The sequence below is a fragment of the Leguminivora glycinivorella genome, chromosome 20, assembly GCF_023078275.1.
Source record: "Leguminivora glycinivorella isolate SPB_JAAS2020 chromosome 20, LegGlyc_1.1, whole genome shotgun sequence".
NCBI lineage: Eukaryota > Metazoa > Arthropoda > Insecta > Lepidoptera > Tortricidae > Leguminivora > Leguminivora glycinivorella.
Genome location: NC_062990.1, coordinates 8,707,148 through 8,727,998, shown reverse-complemented (window position 1 = coordinate 8,727,998; position 20,851 = coordinate 8,707,148). Strand labels below are relative to the sequence as shown.

The 20,851-nt window shown below is 39.6% G+C and overlaps 1 protein-coding gene across 1 annotated transcript in view; it reads right to left on the bottom strand.

Moving 5' to 3' along the window:
* The window catches only part of LOC125236884 (pleckstrin homology-like domain family B member 2), a 53,778-nt gene that overhangs the window by 12,917 nt on the left and 20,010 nt on the right, over positions 1–20,851 (bottom strand). The window contains exon 10 of the mRNA XM_048143792.1: positions 4,480–4,510. Coding sequence (XP_047999749.1) covers positions 4,480–4,510 — 31 coding nt within the window. The remainder of the gene's footprint in view (positions 1–4,479; positions 4,511–20,851) is intronic.

The window sequence follows — 20,851 nt, the reverse complement described above, 5'->3', positions numbered from 1 at the left end:
TCGGGAGGTCCGCCAGTGGCGTGAGGAGGCGCGGGACGACCTATACCAGCAATGGTTAGAGCGTCTGGAGATCCCGGGAGCTAGCCGGGACCTGGTGACCGCTGTTCGGCCCGTTCTGAAGGAATGGGTCGAACGCAAACATGGCGCACCCTCCTTCCACCTCACACAGCTCCTGACGGGGCACGGCTGCTTCGGATGGTACCTGTGTGAGAGGGTTGGACGAGAGCCGACCCCAGAGTGTCACCACTGTGACAGGGGAGCCGTGGACACGGCCAAACATACGCGCGAAGAGTGCCCTGCGTGGGCGGAGCCTCGCGCTGCCATGTCCACGGTGGTGGGCGGAGACCTCTCACTGCCGGCGTTAGTACGCCGCATGATTCGCAGTGAGGAGGCTTGGGCGGCAGTGGCCACCTTCAGCGTCACTGTACTGACGCAGAAGGAGGCCGCGGAGCGAACGCGCGAGGACGACATAAATTCGCTCCCTCAGCGCCGACGCAGACCAGCTAGGCGGCGAAGAGCCTACGTGGCTCGTTTCCTGCCGCCATAGCGGGAACCTGTGGGTGATGGGTCGGGAGCCCCATCACCCGCCTGAAGAGGTTCGGGCTGGAAGGCCCTCTAGTGTTCCGAGGGCCTTCAGCGGAGAAGACTTTTAAGAGAGTCAAAGCGATGGGCCTGCAAGGGCAACGCTGACGGGGTATCGGAGGCCTGAAAACAAGTGCCCGAAACCCCGTCCAAAAAGCGAGCGGCGGAACACCCCAGGGGGTTTAGTCGGTGAGAGTCCGACATACCCACTGGCTTCTCCCGGGCCAGTGGGATCCATAACGGATTCCCCCTGGGTCAAAAAAAAAAAAAAAGGTTCTATGCATAGCTGGGCACCGTTAATCAAATAGTTAACTTCGTTAATCGTTAATCCGTTACTTAAAAAGTTAACTTCGTTAATCGTTAAAGCGATACATGTCGGTAGATTTAACGGAAGTTAAAGTTAATCGATAATCCGTTAACACGTCATAAAAATAAGACTTCACTGTAGGCATTATGTATTTGTATTTACTTAGTATCCACCAAAAACCATTAAAACCTGTGACGCCATCGGTAAAAAACCGAAATGTAATAATTACGGTCTCTTCGGGCTTTTACCGCCATTGGTTGGCTAAATCCTAGGTTTTACTTCGGATTGGTAATTATTGGGTCATTCATGCGGTCGCGATCGTGGTGCGTCGGTTCTTCAGATTGAGATTTGAGACGACAATTCGATGCTGTGGGCCACGATCACTTGGTAGAGTAATCTAAGGCCCGCCGGACTCGATTCGTCGGTTGCGCGATTTGTCTGTCATGCCTGATGATTGCACTCTATTCTCAGGTTAGTGATCGATCTAGCACGTCTAATAAGATTTAGAAGATCTCGAATAAGTGATCCAAAGTCGCCAATTGGTCTTTAGACTGTTTATAACCGACGGATCTGCTTTTACCGATAAATACTAGGTTTTGCCGTACGAGTACTACGGGCTTTTACAGTAGCAGTCAGGACGTGGTATTCGCGACGCAGCGAGCCGCTTGGGGTGCTGGATTAACGATTAACGGACTCGATGAAATTTAACGGAAGTTAACGAATCCGTTAACATTTTTTAAAGTTAACTTAAAAGTTAATCCGTTAACCGAAATGTTAACTTCGTTAATTAACGATTAACGGATTAACGAGTTAATGCCCAGCTATGGTTCTATGACGTCACTACCATGGTCTGACAGCGTTTTCGGTAGCCAAAGTTAAAAAAATATTACACACATTTTTAATCGAAAATACGTAGCCACCATACACTTTTAATACCCAAAATCTATAAAAATTGGTTTCTTATGTCAAATACTACAGGAAACAATAATTTCTTGTGACAAATTCGATAAGAGTCTAGTAGCCTATTTAGGACCGGTCTGGTGAATAGTGACCCTGCCTGCTAAGCCGTCGGTCCTGGGTCCTGGGTTCTTTTATTTGTGTGATGAGCACAGATATATGTGTCTGAAATTCTGAATCATGGTTTTTTTATGTACTTATTTATGTAAAGCAAACCAGAAACCACATTATGCATTCATGTTAGAATTCAGATTCTGGTTCAGACTGTAAAAGACCTAATTGGTTGCAGTTACTTTATAAAATCGCTAAAATAACAAGAATATTAGAATAAAATAGAATTCATTTTATTCGTAAACACACAAAAAGAAAAATATTACAAATATGAACATATAAAAACGAGAAGGATATTCGGTTGCATTTATATTTTACCACCAAACATTGATAAACATTATCTATTGATTGTAATGAAGGGCTTAACTATCTTATCTATTATCAGTTTCCGGGAAATAAATACATGTAAAGGATCATTATTATAAACATTAATAACTAGATACTTTATCCTTAGAGAATGATATATTGAACCTAATTGCCGAACTAAGCGTCCAGGTTCAAAGGGTTAATTTTCTACATATAAAACGTTATTGTGCTAGTTTTCTTTCAACCCCTAGCAGAGTAACACTGAAACTTAGCTTTTATATACTCTGCAAACCCGTTTTAGAGATACAGATGTACTATCACCTGCAAAAGTGCATGGAGAAATTATGAATGAATTCATTGATAAATTCGCCATGCACTTCTGCAGCTGATAATACGTTTACGTATAATGCAGTCAAACAAGTTTATCACTTTGTCACTACAACGCGCGAAATTCATATTTACTATGGAACGATAAACATTCGCGCGTTACATTTTGTTTTGTGACAAAAATGCCGCTTTTTAGAGACAAAAATGACTTCACTGACTGTGTTGTTTCAAAATAAAACACTACCTGTATCGCTACCAACTTCCTGTGCCATCGTTTAACACAAGAATAGACAAATCGTCCACACATCGTGTCATTCACGAAGACGCATGCCTTGACTCCTGTCGAGCCGGCCTAACTGAAACGATGATCGTTGACGCTAAACGCCGATCGAAATGCAGTCTCGCTCTGTCGCGTCAATACGTAAGAGCGATAGAGATAGCTAGCTACGATAACGATATCATCGCAAGCGGTTGTGTCTTGGGCTACATAGCCTGGGCTTTAAGGTTAGATGTGACAAATGTCCGCGTCTTAGTGAATGGCACGGAGTGTAATAAAACGAATGCGTCCCGTATGCACCGGATACAAATGCGTTCAACATGTCGTGACGAAAATAAAAACAGGATTCGAATAGGAAATCGATAAATCTTACATTACCTGACACGGCTTTTAGTTAAACCCTTTTATGAAGAGGTATAATTAATATTATATATCGTTGTCTGAGTACCCACAACACAAGCCTTCATGAGCTTACTGTTGGGCTCAGTCAATCTGTGTAAGAATGTCCTATAATATTTATTATTATTAACTATCGAGTCGAGTAACGTAAACTCAGGGCGTAAGGCCAGGGTCAAAACTGCTAATTTTAAACGCATGTTATTTTTAACCCAACACAACAGTGTGGGCGACGCGATCTCTGGGAGACACTGGTCCCACCAAAAGCGAGTAAGCGATGAGCTATCGGCGAAAGAAAGGGACAAAAGATAGTCGCTCCCGTGTAAACAAAAGAGCAAGCGAGCGATTTATATAGTTCATCGCTCGGCGACGAACTACAACTCGCTTGAGGTATAATAGGCTACTTAAGAGTCTCTTATCGAATTTGGCACAAGAAATGATTGTTTCCTGTAGTATTTGACATAAGAAACCAATTTTTCTAGATTTTGGGTATTAAAAGTGTACGGTGGCTACGTATTTTCGATTAAAAATGTGTGTAATATTTATTTTAACTTTGGCCACCGAAAACGCTGTCAGACGTGTAGTGACGTCATAGAACCTAACTTCATGTCGAGTCAATCACTGACATGATAAACTTTATGCCTCATAACTTAAATGTCAGAAAATTTTGTGCTCAATTCGATTTACGTCTTGCGCAGACAATCTATAGATTAACATAGTTAATGATGTTTTTGCCTAATTAAGTTAAAGTAAACTTTATAAATGTTTTTTTGTGGCTTTCAAGTCGTAATAAAATATGGTAGTATTTTTTTCGGTTAGTTGGACATAAAATAGACTTTTAAAAAGGGTCAAGTAGCCGCTTCTCTTTTATTTACACGTAAGCGACTATCTCTCGTTCGTTTCTATCGCTTTTAATGGAGCCTGAGATGCGTATTTGTGTAATTTTTAATAGCGAGCAAGTGGCCGGTCTATTTCGCCGTGTGACGCAGACATATCTGCGCATTGTTGTCTATATATATATCTAGGATTGTTTTGATAAACATTGGGACATTTTCAAGGAAAAGCGACCACGAAAAACCTATGGAAACGTGGTCGGGTATCACTGCAAAGGATTTGGAACGTCGGAATGTATTTTAAGTTCATTATACGTGATATATTCAGTTTGCGTAGTTTTGTTTCATGAGTGAAAACATTAATATTAAAATCATTGACTTACCTCTTCAATGGATGACGACATAAATCCGGAACTGCAACAAAAAAAAAACAAAAGTTAGTATGGAAGTCAACAAATAACTACAGTCTGCCAAAAAAAAATGAAATAAATAAATGGGTGTGAGTACCCGTAAACTGGACGACAATACGATGCCACTTCTTAAGTTTTAAATTTTTGCCAAGCTCTAGGCTGGCGCAAGTGGACAAGGCTGGAAGGATTTTGAATTAGTCGCCCAGAACCGTGAAAAGCGCCAGTATACTTACCAACATATGAACTTGGTTGATTTGTGCTTCGTTTTCGACATTTTTGGTTTCTAATGTAAACTTAAAGTCTGTTTCACTTCACTGACAATAGAATATATAAATAATTAAATCATTTTATATAGATGTGTATGTGGCAGTATTCTGTCATTGAAATAAGATTTTTGGCAGAAACTTATTTTTGGCACAAGCTTTTATCGCTGACTGTACCTTTCCTTTCAACAGTCATCTACTGCCAACGAAGTAAGATTAACAATCGCTGTCTACTGCTCTCTGAGACGTTTCTAAAAACCCCTTACTCGATGGGGATACGACGATTCATAACAGAGTTCCTATGATCACCTTTCATCAGATCAGCTCTATGATATCATATTGCATTGTCACGTGATTTACATGTGTGCAATTTCAGCTCAATCGGAAACCGGGAAGTGGGTCACATTTAGCTTCTACGTTTTGACCCAAACTAACATACTAACAAGGCAAGTTGAATAAAAGCTTGTAGAAAAAGTACCTAAGGTATTTACATAAACTTATCAGGTACCTACAATAAGGCCATAATTGAATTTATTTTAAGACAGTCACGGAAAATGTACATATAATTTTTGGTTCTAGTTAAAGCTGTTTACTGTCTCCAAACAGTGTCTATATCGTTCTCGCTATCGAGTAACGTATTCTGAACTCTTGGTAGCTACACCGGTTGTATTAGTTGATACTGAGACGAAAACTTGCTCATACTTTACTGAATACCCTGTATATCACGTCTAATCAACCTCAGCAGATTCATCAAATGTAACTTTTCATGTTGTCTGAGTAGCTGCAACACATCAAGCCTTCTTTAGCTTACTGGGACTCAGCCACTTTGTGTAAGAATGTCCTATAATATTTATTTATTATTTATTAATCATGTGAAATTACGACTAAGGCGCGTCTTCAATAGTCTTCATGAATGACACGATATGTATGTAAATATTACACTTTTATTATGTTTGAACAAATAACTTTCAAAGTCCGAATCCTTATTTGTTTTGTGCAATAATTTGAATAATGCTCCTCCAGCGAGTCGTTACGAAAGCAATGAATATTGAACTAGTACTCAAGATGTTTGCCGAGTCGATTTCACGACCCATTACACTTTCGGTCATCGGTGTACAGTCAGTATCGATAATTCTAAATATAAACAACTTGATATCTGCAACTATGGGAACAAATCTTTTTTATTATTATTATTATAAATGGGCTTAGGCACTGGTCCCATCGCGAGCTAGTAAGCTATGAGCTTATTGGCTATAAAAACGAACAAAAGATAAGCACTCCCGTGCGAATAAAAGAGACACGGCGATTTTGATAGTTCACCGCTGGGCGAGTAACTATAAACATCGCCGTGTCTCTTTTATTTGCACGGGAGTGATTATCTTTTGTTCGTTTTTATAGCCGATAGCTCATAGCTTACTAGCTCGCGGTGGGACCAGTGCCTTATTCTTGGCCACAGACTAGCCAAAGGCAAAGACGTGGCCTACGATAGAGTGAGCTCGCCCAGAAGATGCCTGTTCACTCTTGATTTGAAGGTTGCCAGGTTATAATTTATAATCAAATTATTTTAACAAATATTCAAAATATTTTTTGTGTTTTTAAGTACTCTACTATACATAAATTAAAAATCGAAACGAGATGACATATATTACAGAAAAAATGACGGACACCACCAGTGGCGAAGGCCGGATTCGAACCGGCGTCTTTAGAAATCCGGGCTAACTCCATGAACCCCTAGGCCACCCCGTCACAGCGGAAGCCGTCGAAATTTCTCTTCTATATGCCATCTTTGTAAGACTAGGCGTCTTTGACCAACTCTAAGGGCAAGCATGCTATCTGTTAAAAACTTGATATCTGTTAAATTTGTCAATCGTGTGTCGTCTAAGTGCGTTTTCACAATATCCGATTCGATATAGGATGTAGGAAGGATTTAAAAGACGAAAATCAAAGATGGCGGCTTAAATATTAGTTATATGGGATGTGACATCGGTCCTACGTACCTAAAGTCAACCAATTGTAACCCTAGGCACTGTAGAACTATGTCATAATGACGTTATAAATCGGATAGTAAGACATGTCTTACTGCTTGTCATTATGACATGGTTGTGCAGTCTAGGGTTCCAAGTACAGTACACTCTACCAGATTTGCATTTGCCAGTTTACAAATGCAAATCTTGTCTATTGAATCTAACAATTTTCCTAGAAAATGGATACGTTCACTATGCAAAGTTGGCATGTGACATTATTAAGAGGGCATTCAACGAAAACGTCGTAATAATGTAAAATTGATAGTTTTAGTCGGCAAAATGCTACCCTTTCCGTCACCTAAAAGACTTATTAAGTTCAAGATTCGATTAGGACATCTTCTTAACTTACATGTTGTGAGACTGGATTTTTAAAAACTAACTCACTTAATTAATTATGATTTTTTTTCTGGTGCATGTTTAGGAAAACCCGCGAAAAGTGCTGATTTAGTCCGTCTAATTTGTAAAATTTGGATAGTTTTGAATGCTTCAAGTGGTAAATTTGTATTATGTATATCCTGTACTACAATCTTCTGAGACTACTTTTTTGTTATAAGGCTTTAGAATAGAGTAAATGAGGATATGATGAATCGAATTTGTTTCAGAAATCACCTCAGAATAAGTGTCAATTTCTTCGAAAACTTACGTGTTTTTGAAGTAGTTTTAATATTAAAATAATCTGCAACGCTTACTCAAACAGATTTTATGCAAAAGTTTTCTATTAATTGCAATTTAATATTTTTGACGATTTTTTAAAAATGCCTCCTTATTACCGGTTACGCGCGCTTGCGATGTCAGTACCGCGGCAGAGCTTGTAGAGGCAGGACGTATGTTAGTCCGCTCCGCACGCGGCTCGACGATCGCGAAGTTATTTTGTCATTGTGTGCGGCACCCACCGTGTCCAAAACCGCACTTGTGTGCGTGTTTGGCTGTACTGTTGCATGTATACTGCGACCGAAAACTTTGATCCTTGGGTTGACGACTTTGGTAACTAACTAATTAACTTGATTAATATTTTTAGTAAGTATTATTTATTATTGAATATCATTTTAGGTTACTGACTCGTCTCAACAAAATCTTTGACAATAGATGGTACTCAGGATCTGATGATGAAGTCAGATGGTAGTCTTGAGTTCTCATCAACCAGGTCTTGAAACCATTTCGTGTTTAGGCTCGTTTGATTCGCCTCAACAAGATCTTTGACAAGAGGTGATGGTACCCAGGATCTGATGATGAAGCCGGAAGGTAGTCATGAGTTCTCATCAACCAGGTCTTGAAACCATTTCGTGTTTGGGCTCGTTTGGTTCGTCTCAACAAGATCTTTGACAAGAGGTGATGGTACCCAGGATCTGATGATGAAGCCGGAAGGTAGTCATGAGTTCTCATCAACCAGGTCTTGAAACCATTTCGTGTTTGGGCTCGTTTGATTTGCCTCAACAAGATCTTTGACAAGAGGTGATGGTACCCAGGATCTGATGATGAAGCCGGAAGGTAGTCATGAGTTCTCATCAACCAGGTCTTGAAACCACTCCGTGTTTGGGCTCGTTTGGTTCGTCTCAACAAGATCTTTGACAAGAGATGGTACCCAGGATCTGATGGTGAAGCCGGAAGGTAGTCAAGAGTATTCAACAACCAGGTCTTGAAACTCTTCTGTGTTTGGGCTCGTTTGATTCGTCTCAACAAAATCTCAACAAAAAGCGTAGAGTTGTATTTCCTTACAAAAAACTAATACATAGATGTGGACCTTCCTGTGCTCCATGCAATTAAAACAACATTATATTTAAAAACCGGCCGAGAGCGTGTCGGGCCACGCTCAGTGCCTACACTGAGCGTGGCCCGACACCCTTTCGGCCGGTTTTTAAAGCCGCGTTGGTAAATAGCCGCTCGGCTCTTCCGTAGTTTTCCATATTTTTCAAAAACTACAGAATCTATCAAGTTCAAAACAGTTTTCCTAGAAAGTTTATAAAGTTCTACTTTTGTGATTTTTAAATATTTTTTAAATATATGGTTAAAAAGTTAGAGGGGGGGAGGACACACTTTTTTTCCTTTAGGAGCGATTATTCCCGAAAATATTAATATTATCAAAAAACGATTTCAGTAATTCATTTTTAAATACCTATCCAACAATAAATCATACGTTAGGGTTGAAATGAAAAAAGAAATCACTCCCTACTTTACGTGTAGGGGGGGTACCCTAATAAAACATTTTTTCCACTTTTTATTTTTGCACTTTGTCGGCGTGACTGATATACATATGGTACCAAATTTCAGCTCTCTAGTTCTAACGGTCACTGAGATTATCCGCGGACGGACGGACGGACGGAGGGACAGACAGACAGACATGGCGAAACTATAAGGGTTCCTAGTTGACTACGAAACCCTAAAAACACATTTTAAATATAAAAAAAAACTAAAAATTTAAGAAAACCGATCTTAGTTCCATTATATGTACTTAGAAAACATCATCATCTTCCTTGCGTTATCCCGGCATTTGCCACGGCTCATGGGAGCCTGCGGTCCGCTTTGACAACTAATCCCAAGATTTGGCGTAGGCACTAGTTTTTACGAAAGCGACTGCCATCTGACCTTTCAACCCAAAGGGTAAACTAGACCTTATTGGAATAAGTCCGGTTTCCTCACGATGTTTTCCTTCACCGAAAAGAACCTAGAAAACATATCATATACAAAATGAAATAAAACTAAGAAAACGGATTATATTCATTATACGCGATATAATCTGATTCCATAAATTTATTTCATGAGTAACTATCGCGGTGACAGAAGACAATATTATATACACAATTTATTATATTATAAAAGTTTTTTTAAATTATTTCTTCCAAGGCTACACACGTTTTATTAAAAAAAACTGTGATAAGTTTAATAATTAAACTAAAAGGTCAAGTATTTATGCACGAAATCATGTATGCAAATATGTAATTGTTCGCGCCCTTTTCATTCATTATCATTCATATCGTCCATCCCGCTCGCTCTTCCTTATGATAGGTTCAACCTCATTTTTAATTGTCATGTCACCCGCCTCTTTGCCAAACTTCTTAAAAAATATAAAATACGTCAAGTGTCAATCCGCAAAAAGAAAGTAGTTGTCAATGGTGAATAAAAATATCCGCAACGAATTAAGTTATTAATTAATTATATTATAATAGAACGATTCGCGAGTGTGCAGTGCAAGGAAAGAGAGAACCAAGCTTTGCAAGGGTGGCCACCCGATAAACTCTCGAGACGACAACATCGGTGAGTTTGGCTCCCCATCAATCTCCATAATTTTATTTTCCGTTTTGTTTTATTTTATTACAATAGTTCGTTAGGAACTTCGTATCCGCAGGTCCTTCAACATTTCTGGTCTTCGAACCTGATTCTCTTCCCTGTTCCCCTATTTTCTCCTCATACATTCATTGCGAATCGTTCTCCTCCCGCACCGCCCGTATAAATATTACCTAAATTATTCTTACTTACTCGCTCCCGCAGTTTAGGTATTTATTTATACGTGTATAACTTTATTCGTCGCTCCGCCCTTATAAATTATTTACCTAAATATATATTATTAACCGCACCCGCATTTTAGGTATACGTTTATAAGAGTTTATCCTTCATAGGAACATAAATTGATTTACCGCATATTTAACCCTTCTCATGCAATATGGCAAAAGAAACAAAACGTCGCTGCGCGTGCATATTTCGCTATGTGTTTTTAACCTACTTTACAGGAGACACAAAAAACTGTTTATTTCGGCAATTATTTAACATAAATAAATCAATATTTTTATGGCATAAGTATTTTCACTTTTGCATACATTAAGAAATTACTTGAAATTATATTTTAGTTATTATAAGGTTAAAAAAATATTTTTTCATAAATATGTTACATAGCGATTATAATTTGAGTCGTAAATAACCGGTATGTGTCTTACAATCACATAACTAGATTTTATTCTTAAGGAACAAAATACAATTTGTGCACTTTATCGTCACATAGTTATTTAATCATTTATGATTTGAATTAACTATGTTGTTGTTTATTTGTAATTTATCAATTCATTTTAGAATAAATTATTTCAGAAAAAACACGATTTAATACTATAAGTTTAATACACAATACTATAATAAAAAACTCGATTTAATTAATATATTACTTTACTACCAATATATTACAACTATAATAATATATTTATTCCATTAATTTTTATGAATGGAGGTTATTTCAGTTACAAAGTTGCTCAATGTGGTATTTTGTAAACATTTACGTATTGAATAAGTTTTCATTATGCATGTTTAACTTGAAAAAACCGGATAATGCTAGTCTGGCTCGAACACCGAAGGTTACGTGTACATTTTATTATTTTTTTCTCACAACTATATATTAATAATCATGTACTGATGTATGGTGTAATACGATTTATTTTCCAAATTTTATAGTTTAGGTCAACCGGAAGCCCTCAACCCTATTAATTTTGACTTCCTTGAGAGTGTAGATTTTTTTTCAACTCAATTAACCTATGTTGTATTTACTTAGAAATAAGGTTTTTTTACAGCTTCAAGGAACGGTACAGTACCTACACTTGAGTATAGGGTTTTTCCGAAATAAAAAATATTGACAAATAGATAAACGGATAGACAAGAAAGTACATAATTGTATAAGGGTTTCATTTTCCCTTTTGATCCGAAAAAGATAAAAAATCTTTGTCATTCAAAACTTTATGTGATTTCTCAATTCAGCTTTTTTTCATTTATTAAACATTTCATTTTCATTAATTTTATTTATTGTAAAATGTTTCCAGAAAGGATAGGTAGATCTTATCACACAAAATTTCATACAAAACGATGTCTTGCCACTTCAAGGCAATGATAAATCACTTGCTATTTTTTTTAGTTACTTAGCATAAATTTATCTTATTTCGATAGTTTGTAATATACGTTTACACACACTGAACCCTACACGAAATTTGTCAGTATACTAAATAAACACTATAAATTTCTGACAGTTAATCTTAAAAATCAATTTGAAATGATTTATTTTTAACTAATATTAAAAAATAACTATTCGGTCAGAGTGAGTACTTTCAGACATAGTCTCAATAAAAAGGGAAACTACACTCTGTCTCATTTATAGAGGTTATACTTGACGACAAACCCAGCTACCATACACCATTTAAACAAGTTTTAAGAGATTTTTATAAGAAAAGCCTGCTATGTGACGCAAAACACACGATCTGGAAACATTCACGATTTCTACAAATAGTACTAAATTACCGCTATGTATGAGATTGTACAAATCGGGCACAAACATCTAACACATCTTATTATACAATATTTCCAAAAATATAGCTATGTGTCATAATTCACATAGCAGGCGCAATTCCAAAACTGCTGTTATAAGAAGATAATGTAGTTATGTGATTTATTGCAGTTAGCGATTATAGGAAGAACATTCAATGTATGGGCGTCACATACCTACTTTTGATAAAACCTGTAATACTGAAATGAGCTCGACGCTGTTTTTGGAGCATATGTATCTAGAAATAAGGTTTAAAATGGCATTAAAAACGAAAAATCGTTAAAAATCACATACCGAATTTTGCACGCGCAGCGACGAAAAGCCGAAAGCGTTGACAGCTGGTGTTATGAAGACGAGTTGTCAATGCTTGAAGCAAAACGCAACGTCTTCTTTGAACTCGTCCAGGGTATTTATAAAAAGTCGCTAGTTGCCGATACAGATGCAGTGAGTCGCGAAAGTTTTCTTGACGCTGCTGACACTATTGACGAACTTCGGACGGAGTTCAAAGAAGTGGTAAATGAGTACAACCGCACGCTACTGAGGACTAAGACGGCTGCTGTCCCTAACTATCAGCCGCTCATAGCCTTTGAAGATTTGTACTGCCGCATCAGGAGAGTGGTCAAGCGACTGCAACCAGCCGCACCGCCGGCCTCTTCGCCGCCTTTATCGGTGGAGAGAGCTAGACCTTCTTTGCCAACGATGGAACTGGTAGCGTTTGATGGAGACATACGTAACTGGCCGCTGTTCTACGCTAGTTTTAAATCGAGAGTGCACGACAATCTGTCACTTACCGACGAGGAGAAGCTGTTTTATTTAATTGGGAAATTGTCACCAAAAGCTCAAGCCGTCTTTGCAGGTATAACTCCGAGCGCTGACAATTATCAGCTTATTCTAGATAGTCTACTTGACAGATTTCAAGATAAGCGCACTCTTGCCTCGACTTACATGGATCAAATGCTCAATTTGAAGATTAATGGTCCCGCTTCCTCGTCTAACTTCCAGACATTCATTGATAAGTTTGTGACAGCTGCGAATGCGCTTAAATCGCTTAAGCTGGATGATTTAAGCGATTTTATGCTTATGCATATAGCTTTAAAGAAGTTAGACCAGGAAACTCTTCGAGCATTTGAGATGCTGCATCGAAATACGAAGTTGCCTACATTTCGCGATCTGTCAGATTTCATGAAAAGTCAGTTTAGGATTTATCAAAACTCGCAACCATGTACCGCCGTCTCCGCCGCCGTAAATCCATCGCGCGAAAAAGGTGTTAAGTCGATTCAACCGCGTAGTGCCGCACCTAAACTACAAAGCTACGTTGCTTGCGCGAGCACTACTAAATGTATTTGTGACAATATTGTCCATGAACATTTATTCAAATGTCCTTCTTTCAACGACTTAACGTCTTCTGATCGCTTCAAACGCGCTAAAGAGCTTAAAGCATGTATTAACTGCTTAAGCATTAAACACCGCACCCGCGAGTGCAATCCGAGGTGAAGTGTCGAGTTTGTCATCAAAGGCATCATACTCTGTTGCATTTTGACAAGAACAAGGATGAAAAAGCTACGACCTCTGATGAGTCAAATGCATCTACGAGCAACGCAGCTATTAAAACATCCTCGCCGCCGGAAGGCACGTCCTGTAACACGTCTATCGTGACGCAAGCACTTGCTGCCTCTAACAATAAAATGTCAAATCAAGACTCAGCATCTTCGTGTGACACGGTTTTGCTGTCCACCGCAAAGGTCATCGTTCGCGACAGTAAGGGTGAAACGCAGGTTATCAAATGTCTGCTTGACACCGCGTCACAAAGTAACTTCATTACTGAAGAATGTTGTAGGCGCTTAGGTTTAACTTTTGATAGGAAACCAAGCTCTGTATTTGGCATTGGAAAAACCAAGAAAATTGTTAAGGGGAACGCAAACGTAAAAGTATTTTCGCGATTCGACGATAATATCAACTTCGACGTTTCGAGTTTGGTGGTCGATCGCATCACCGACGACCTGCCGTCAGTGCCCGTGGACATGTCAGCACTGACACATGTTCATGGTCTCCCTCTAGCTGACGACACGTTGGATACGCCCGTCGCCATTGATGTACTGGTCGGTGCAACTATATTTCCACATTTGCTGCTGCCGCACATCGTCAAAAGCGAAGTGGACTATATGCCACCAGCTATACAGACGGTACTGGGGTATATTTTAATGGGTTCGGTGCCTGCTTTACAGCCACCGCGTAAATATACTTCTGCTTGTTGTACTTCCGTGGATTCCATGGACCACCTCCTCAAAAAGTTCTGGGAACTTGAGGAAGTATCCGCTCCGCCCGCTCAAAGCCAGGATGACTTTGAATGCGAGGAATATTTCCGCGCCACCACTACGCGCGACGCTAGTGGTAGATATACTGTGGCATTGCCTTTCCGAGATGACGTATTCAAGCTCGGAGAGTCGCATTCGGCTGCTAAGAGGCGCTTTCTTTGTCTTGAAAGAAAGCTAGAGTCATCGAGTGTGTTACGTGCCGCCTATGACGATATAATTCGTGAATACGTCAGTAAGGGTTATATATCGGACGTGACTAACTCTCTCAACGCGAACACCTCTTCAGCCCTCGCATACATAATTCCTCATCATGCTGTCGTGCGTGAGGATAAGACCACTACCAAAGTTCGTATGGTCCTGGACTCGAGTAGCAAGACAACTACAGGCCTGTCGCTGAATGATGTCTTGCACTCAGGGCCCAATCTTCAAGGGGATTTATTTTCAATCCTCTTGAACTTTCGCTTATTCAAAATAGCGCTTTCAGCCGATTGTCGCCAAATGTTTTTACAGATTGGTGTTCGCGAATCGGACCGCCAGTTTCAACGAATCTTATATAGATTCCGCCCGGCAGATCCCATTTCGACATACGAATTTAACCGTGTGTGTTTTGGTATGAAGTCGAGCCCATATCACGCGCTCCGCGTCGTTCGCCAGCTGATTGCAGACGACGGAAATAAGTTTCCAATGGCAGCAGCGATCGCATCGTCCTGCACATACATGGATGACGTATGCTTCAGCATTATGTCAGATGATTCGCAACAGCAGGATGAATCTGTTGCTATCGCTGCGGCTAAGGAGCTTATTGACCTATTCAAATGCGGTCAATTTGATCTTGTCAAATGGACCTGCAACTCAGAGACCGTGCTACGTGAGATACCTGCTTCTCATAGGGCTTCCGTAGACTTGGAAATAGACCCAGGAGTCTCGCAAAAGGTCCTTGGCTTGTGTTGGAATAAATCTGGCGATTATTTCCATTTCAAGGTGACAGAGCCAGATCCAACGTGCACTAAAAGGACAATCTTGTCTGCAGTGGCTCGCCTATGGGATAACGTCGGCTTAGTAGCTCCAGTTGTCCTCTACGCAAAACTCCTCATACAGGAGCTTTGGTTGATCAAATGCGACTGGGATGAGACTCCCCCGACCCATATTGTAAATTTATGGGAACGGTTTTGTTCTGAGTTGCCAAAATTGAATGAAATTCATATACCGCGTCATCTCGGGGTAGTACAAGGTTGTACTATAAACCTCTTAGGCTTCGGTGATGCTTCCGAGCGGGCATATGGAGGTGTAGTTTATCTTCAGGTCATAAACGGGAATGAAGTGACAGTTCGATTGGTGTGTTCCAAGTCGAAGGTCTCTCCCTTGAAGACAGTCTCTGTAGCGAGATTAGAGCTGTGTGCTGCTGTCCTCCTGGCAAAGCTCATGCGGAAGGTGCAAGATAATTTCGAGCCCCGTTACAACATTAACGAGATCTACGCCTTTACCGACTCGAAAGTTGCGCTCTGCTGGATTCAGTCATCACCACACCGCTGGCAAACATTCGTTGCCAATCGCGTTGTTAAGATAATTGAAGCTGTACCGGCCAGCTGCTTCCATCATGTGGCGGGCTTAGAAAATCCCGCGGATTGCTTGTCGCGTGGCCTGACGCCTGCTAAGCTTGTGGATCATCCTTTGTGGTTTACAGGACCGGCTTGGGCATCCAAGCATCCATCAGAATGGCCTTTAAGGGAGCTCGATCGAGAGTCCATCGGAGAAGTGCCGGAGCTTAAGCCTCTTGCACACGCTACTACTACGGATGTGTCAGAGTCACCACTTTATTCCCTCGCGCAGCGGATATCGTCGTGGTCTCGATTACTGCGCATCGTCGTATACGTGTACCGCATCCTTAATCCGAAACCGCTCCCCACGGCCCTTACCCGATCCGACTTAGAGTTTGCTGAAGGCAAAATTCTCTCATCGTTGCAAAACGAACATTTTTGTGACGATATTGAGAAAATTAAGAGCAAGAAATATTGCTCACCTGCTTTACAAAAGCTCAAACCGTTCTTAGACAAAGACGGTCTAATTCGTGTTGGAGGCAGGTTGACAAATACAGACTTGCAGTATTCTCAGAAGCACCCAATTGTGCTCCCGCGACGTGATCATGTAGTCAATATGATCGTTGACTACGTTCACAGAAAGCATTTGCATGCTGGTCCCGAGTCAATGATGACTATACTTAGGCTTCAGTATTGGATTCTGTCGGCTCGTCGTGTCATTCGCGACCGTATTGCCAAATGCAACACTTGTTTCAGAGCGAATCCACAATCGTCTTTTCCGCTCATGGCAGACTTACCGGGCTGTCGCGTGAATCAAGTGGATAAACCGTTTACGCATACAGGGTGTGATTATGCAGGCCCTCTGCAATATACGCCTACTCCTGGCAGAGGAGTGAAGAGTCGCAAGGCTTGGTTATGTATTTTCACTTGCCTCACTACGCGCTGTCTTCACATTGAGATAGCGACGGAATTGAGTACCGCCAACTTCATGGCTGCATTAAAGCGCTTTTTGGCACGCCGTGGTCCCGTCCAATGCATGTATTCGGACAATGGAACCAATTTCGTTGGCGCCAATTCTTATATGCGTGACCTCTACAAGTTCTTGGATGCTCATCGTCCACTTATAGAGATGGAACTAGCGGAGAACCGCATTGATTGGAAGTTCATCCCTCCTGCTTCTGCTCATTTTGGAGGCGCATGGGAGTCTATGGTGAAAATAGTAAAAAATCACCTTTTCAAGGTGATCGGTACGCAAATACTGACGTACGAAGAACTTCTAACGACGCTTGCTCAGATAGAAGCGCTCGTTAATTCCCGGCCTCTAACAGCCTTGAGCAGTGACCCCGCTGAGCCATCAGCTCTTACTCCTGCTCATTTTCTCCATACTGCTCCACTGTTGTCGTTACCTACTCCATTGGTCGAGTCAGGTAACTTACGTGAACGACATGCCCTCCTAGATAGGATAGTGCAGTCTTTCTGGCAACGATGGCGAGCAGAGTATCTGCATCAGTTGCAATCTCGAGCTAAATGGACAACGCCATCAGTTCCCATTGCAATTGGCACAGTAGTCGTCATTAAAGTAGATAATGCGCCGCCATTCTCATGGCCATTGGGTGTTGTAGACGCAGTGCATCCTTCAAAGGATGGCTCAACCCGCGTTGTTACTGTCAGGACAAGTAAAGGAAGTTTCGTCCGTCCTGTCGTGCGGTTGTGTCCTTTGCCTAACCAGTAATGGAATGGGTATTATGTTAGAATAATATTATTTTTTTTCGCTATTATTTTACTCGAAGAAAAGGGTCATTATTTATTTATTTTATTTAGTACTTCTTTCCTTTAAAGGAACCCTTTAAAGCCGGGGAGAAATGTTCGCGCCCTTTTCATTCATTATCATTCATATCGTCCATCCCGCTCGCTCTTCCTTATGATAGGTTCAACCTCATTTTTAGTTGTCATGTCACCCGCCTCTTTGCCAAACTTCTTAAAAAATATAAAATACGTCAAGTGTCAATCCGCAAAAAGAAAGTAGTTGTCAATGGTGAATAAAAATATCCGCAACGAATTAAGTTATTAATTAATTATATTATAATAGAACGATTCGCGAGTGTGCAGTGCAAGGAAAGAGAGAACCAAGCTTTGCAAGGGTGGCCACCCGATAAACTCTCGAGACGACAACATCGGTGAGTTTGGCTCCCCATCAATCTCCATAATTTTATTTTCCGTTTTGTTTTATTTTATTACAATAGTTCGTTAGGAACTTCGTATCCGCAGGTCCTTCAACAAATATATATGGTGGTGTTTTTACGCAAGTATCAATAATGGTTAGTCCGCAACGCTACTGACGGCGTGACGGTACCGACCATGAATGCTATCCCTTTCGCTCTAGCCGCACGTAAGGTTGGTTCGAAGAGGATCGCACGCTATGTCTGTACCGCAGGCTACAATCGTTATGCTTCTGGTTATAGTGTGCGTCTGCACACAGGCGCACGCCAGCGCCGCCGGCGTCCAAATGCGAGCAAGCAGATTTTTTGAAAGCGCTCTTAATAACCTTCATTTTAATCTAGTTTTGGTAATAGACTCTGAAAAAATAAACTGTGTGGTGTGCAAGATTCATTTTAATAGCATTGATAAGAACGGAAATATAGAGTCTGTTACCAACATAGAGCCTAGACCAGATCTTTCACTTTTAGACTGTGCAAGTTTCTGTTTCTGATATTTTTTTGTTTCTGGTTTCTGTTTCTGATGTCTTATTATTTTTCTGTTTAGTTCTGAAATGTATGTCAGCTAAACCTATCTAGTCTATTTTAGTTCTGGAATGTATGTCAGCTAAACCCATAGTGTGGAAGGGTCTTCATAGTGTGGAAGGGTGCAGTGTGATGAAAAATTTAAAAAAATATTTGCGTTTAAAATATTATTTATTTTTGAACTTAATTGGTACAACGAATACAAGGCAGGTATAAATTAAGGCAGAAAGCTACAATGCAAAAACTTAAATTAAGTACAATGGTACAATGAAAAAAAATTAGAAAAACCTAACTTAGGTACAATTAAAAAACTTAGAAACTAGCAGGTAAATCAACATATTCACAATACAATTTCACACTATACTAGCAATATTTTTTACAAACTAACAATCCTCCTCAATGTCACTTATTATCATATTTCTATTCCCTATACAAATCTTCCATGTCAAACTTGGATTTATTTTGTTTAAGAATGTCATAGATAGAATTTTCATCATACGACTCGCCATCAACCCAATCGCCAGCCAACAAGTCCCAAGTTAGGTATTATTATAAATGTAATAAATAATAATTTTAACATGTTTATATATTGTGTAGAGTAGAAAATACCATAAATTAATTTCAAATGCTTGTTACGTGCTAATTCTGCGGACTGAGCATCTTGCTTGGTTCTTGATCCACTTAGGTCAAATAACAGTTTATTAATAATCTTCTCTACCCTACCATTAGATATCATATTAGTTGTCGATATTAGTTTATTATTTTTAAAATATTCCTTAATTAAAGCACCAGACTGTATAGCGGCATGCACAGACCTCTCAGTAATATGTCTATTGTTATTGGCCAGATTCTGGTGTATTAACTTATAATTAATCAATTGAATATATTCCACAGCACAAAGAGTAATAAACTTAATATTTTGTACGTTACAAACATCAAGTACCTCTTTTTTTGACCGACCCGAATACTCTACTATTAGATCAAAAGTTTTTTTGATATGCATTATGTTGTTAACTAAATGCTTTTTCTTTACAGTGAGTTCATAGCCAGACGAAGTCACACCGTCAATCATGGAAACATATCTCATATATGTTTTCATCTTGTGAATTTTGGATTGGCTCAAATGCTTTAGCCGATTTTTACTTTGTTGACGTCTGGCTGTCAACTCCTTAGTTAGAGTCTTTATTTTGTCTTTATGCGTCTTCTTCTTTTCACTTATTTCAGCTTTTACGCCTTTAATTTGTCCCCTAAGGGCCCTGAGTTTTTCTTTTTCAACTGTATTTTTCATTGTTTTCAATTCAGTCGTTAAAACTAGCAAATGTGCCGACAAGTCTGAAGTATGGGACAAGTTAGCGATCCTACTATTTTGTTCAGCCTTTAATTCCGCAAATCTTGTCTTTTCTTCCGACCTAAGGTTCTCCAAATAAAGCTCTATGTCTTCGTCACTTTCTTTAGCTATAGACTTTACATTTTTCTTAAGAATTTTATTAGACTTGTCGTGTTGTTTTTTTTGTTCGGTGCCCGTGTAGTTTTCCCTTATTTTTGCTATGATTTTAGCTTAATTCTCAAAGAGATCTGCTATTTTGTCATATTTTGAATCAATATGCATTACAAGTTCAGGTGACTCTGGGGCTAATTGATTAATAAACTCGACACTGTTCAAATCTACTTCCGTTAACAGCGAAACATGATCTTTTTTTCTAGGTGCATTTAAGATTTCGATATTGTCATTACTAGTACACGGGTTGTATATTAATCGCGTCTTTTCATTGTCGATTTCATCAAATTTAGAGTTTATGATATTGCTATTTATTTTATCACCTACCTTCCTGGGCTTTGCTACTTTTTTAACATTATTAGACTTAGTGTCAGTGTGTTTTTTAGCATTTTGTTTATTAGATTTATCAAACTTGGTAACTTTGGAATTAATTTGTTTATTAGACTTAACTTTGAAATCAGTTTTAACTTTAAAATCAATTGGCTTAATCTCTACGCTACTGTTAGTCCCTACACTATTGGGCTTAGTCCCAGACTTAGCCTCTACGCTACTTTTAGTCCCTAAACTAGTCTCCACGCTACTTTTACTAAGTGTCTTTGTCGTACTGTTGCGTTTTTTAGTGGCCTTCTTCCTCTTCGTAGTACAGACATCATCCTTATCTTCTATTTCAGTA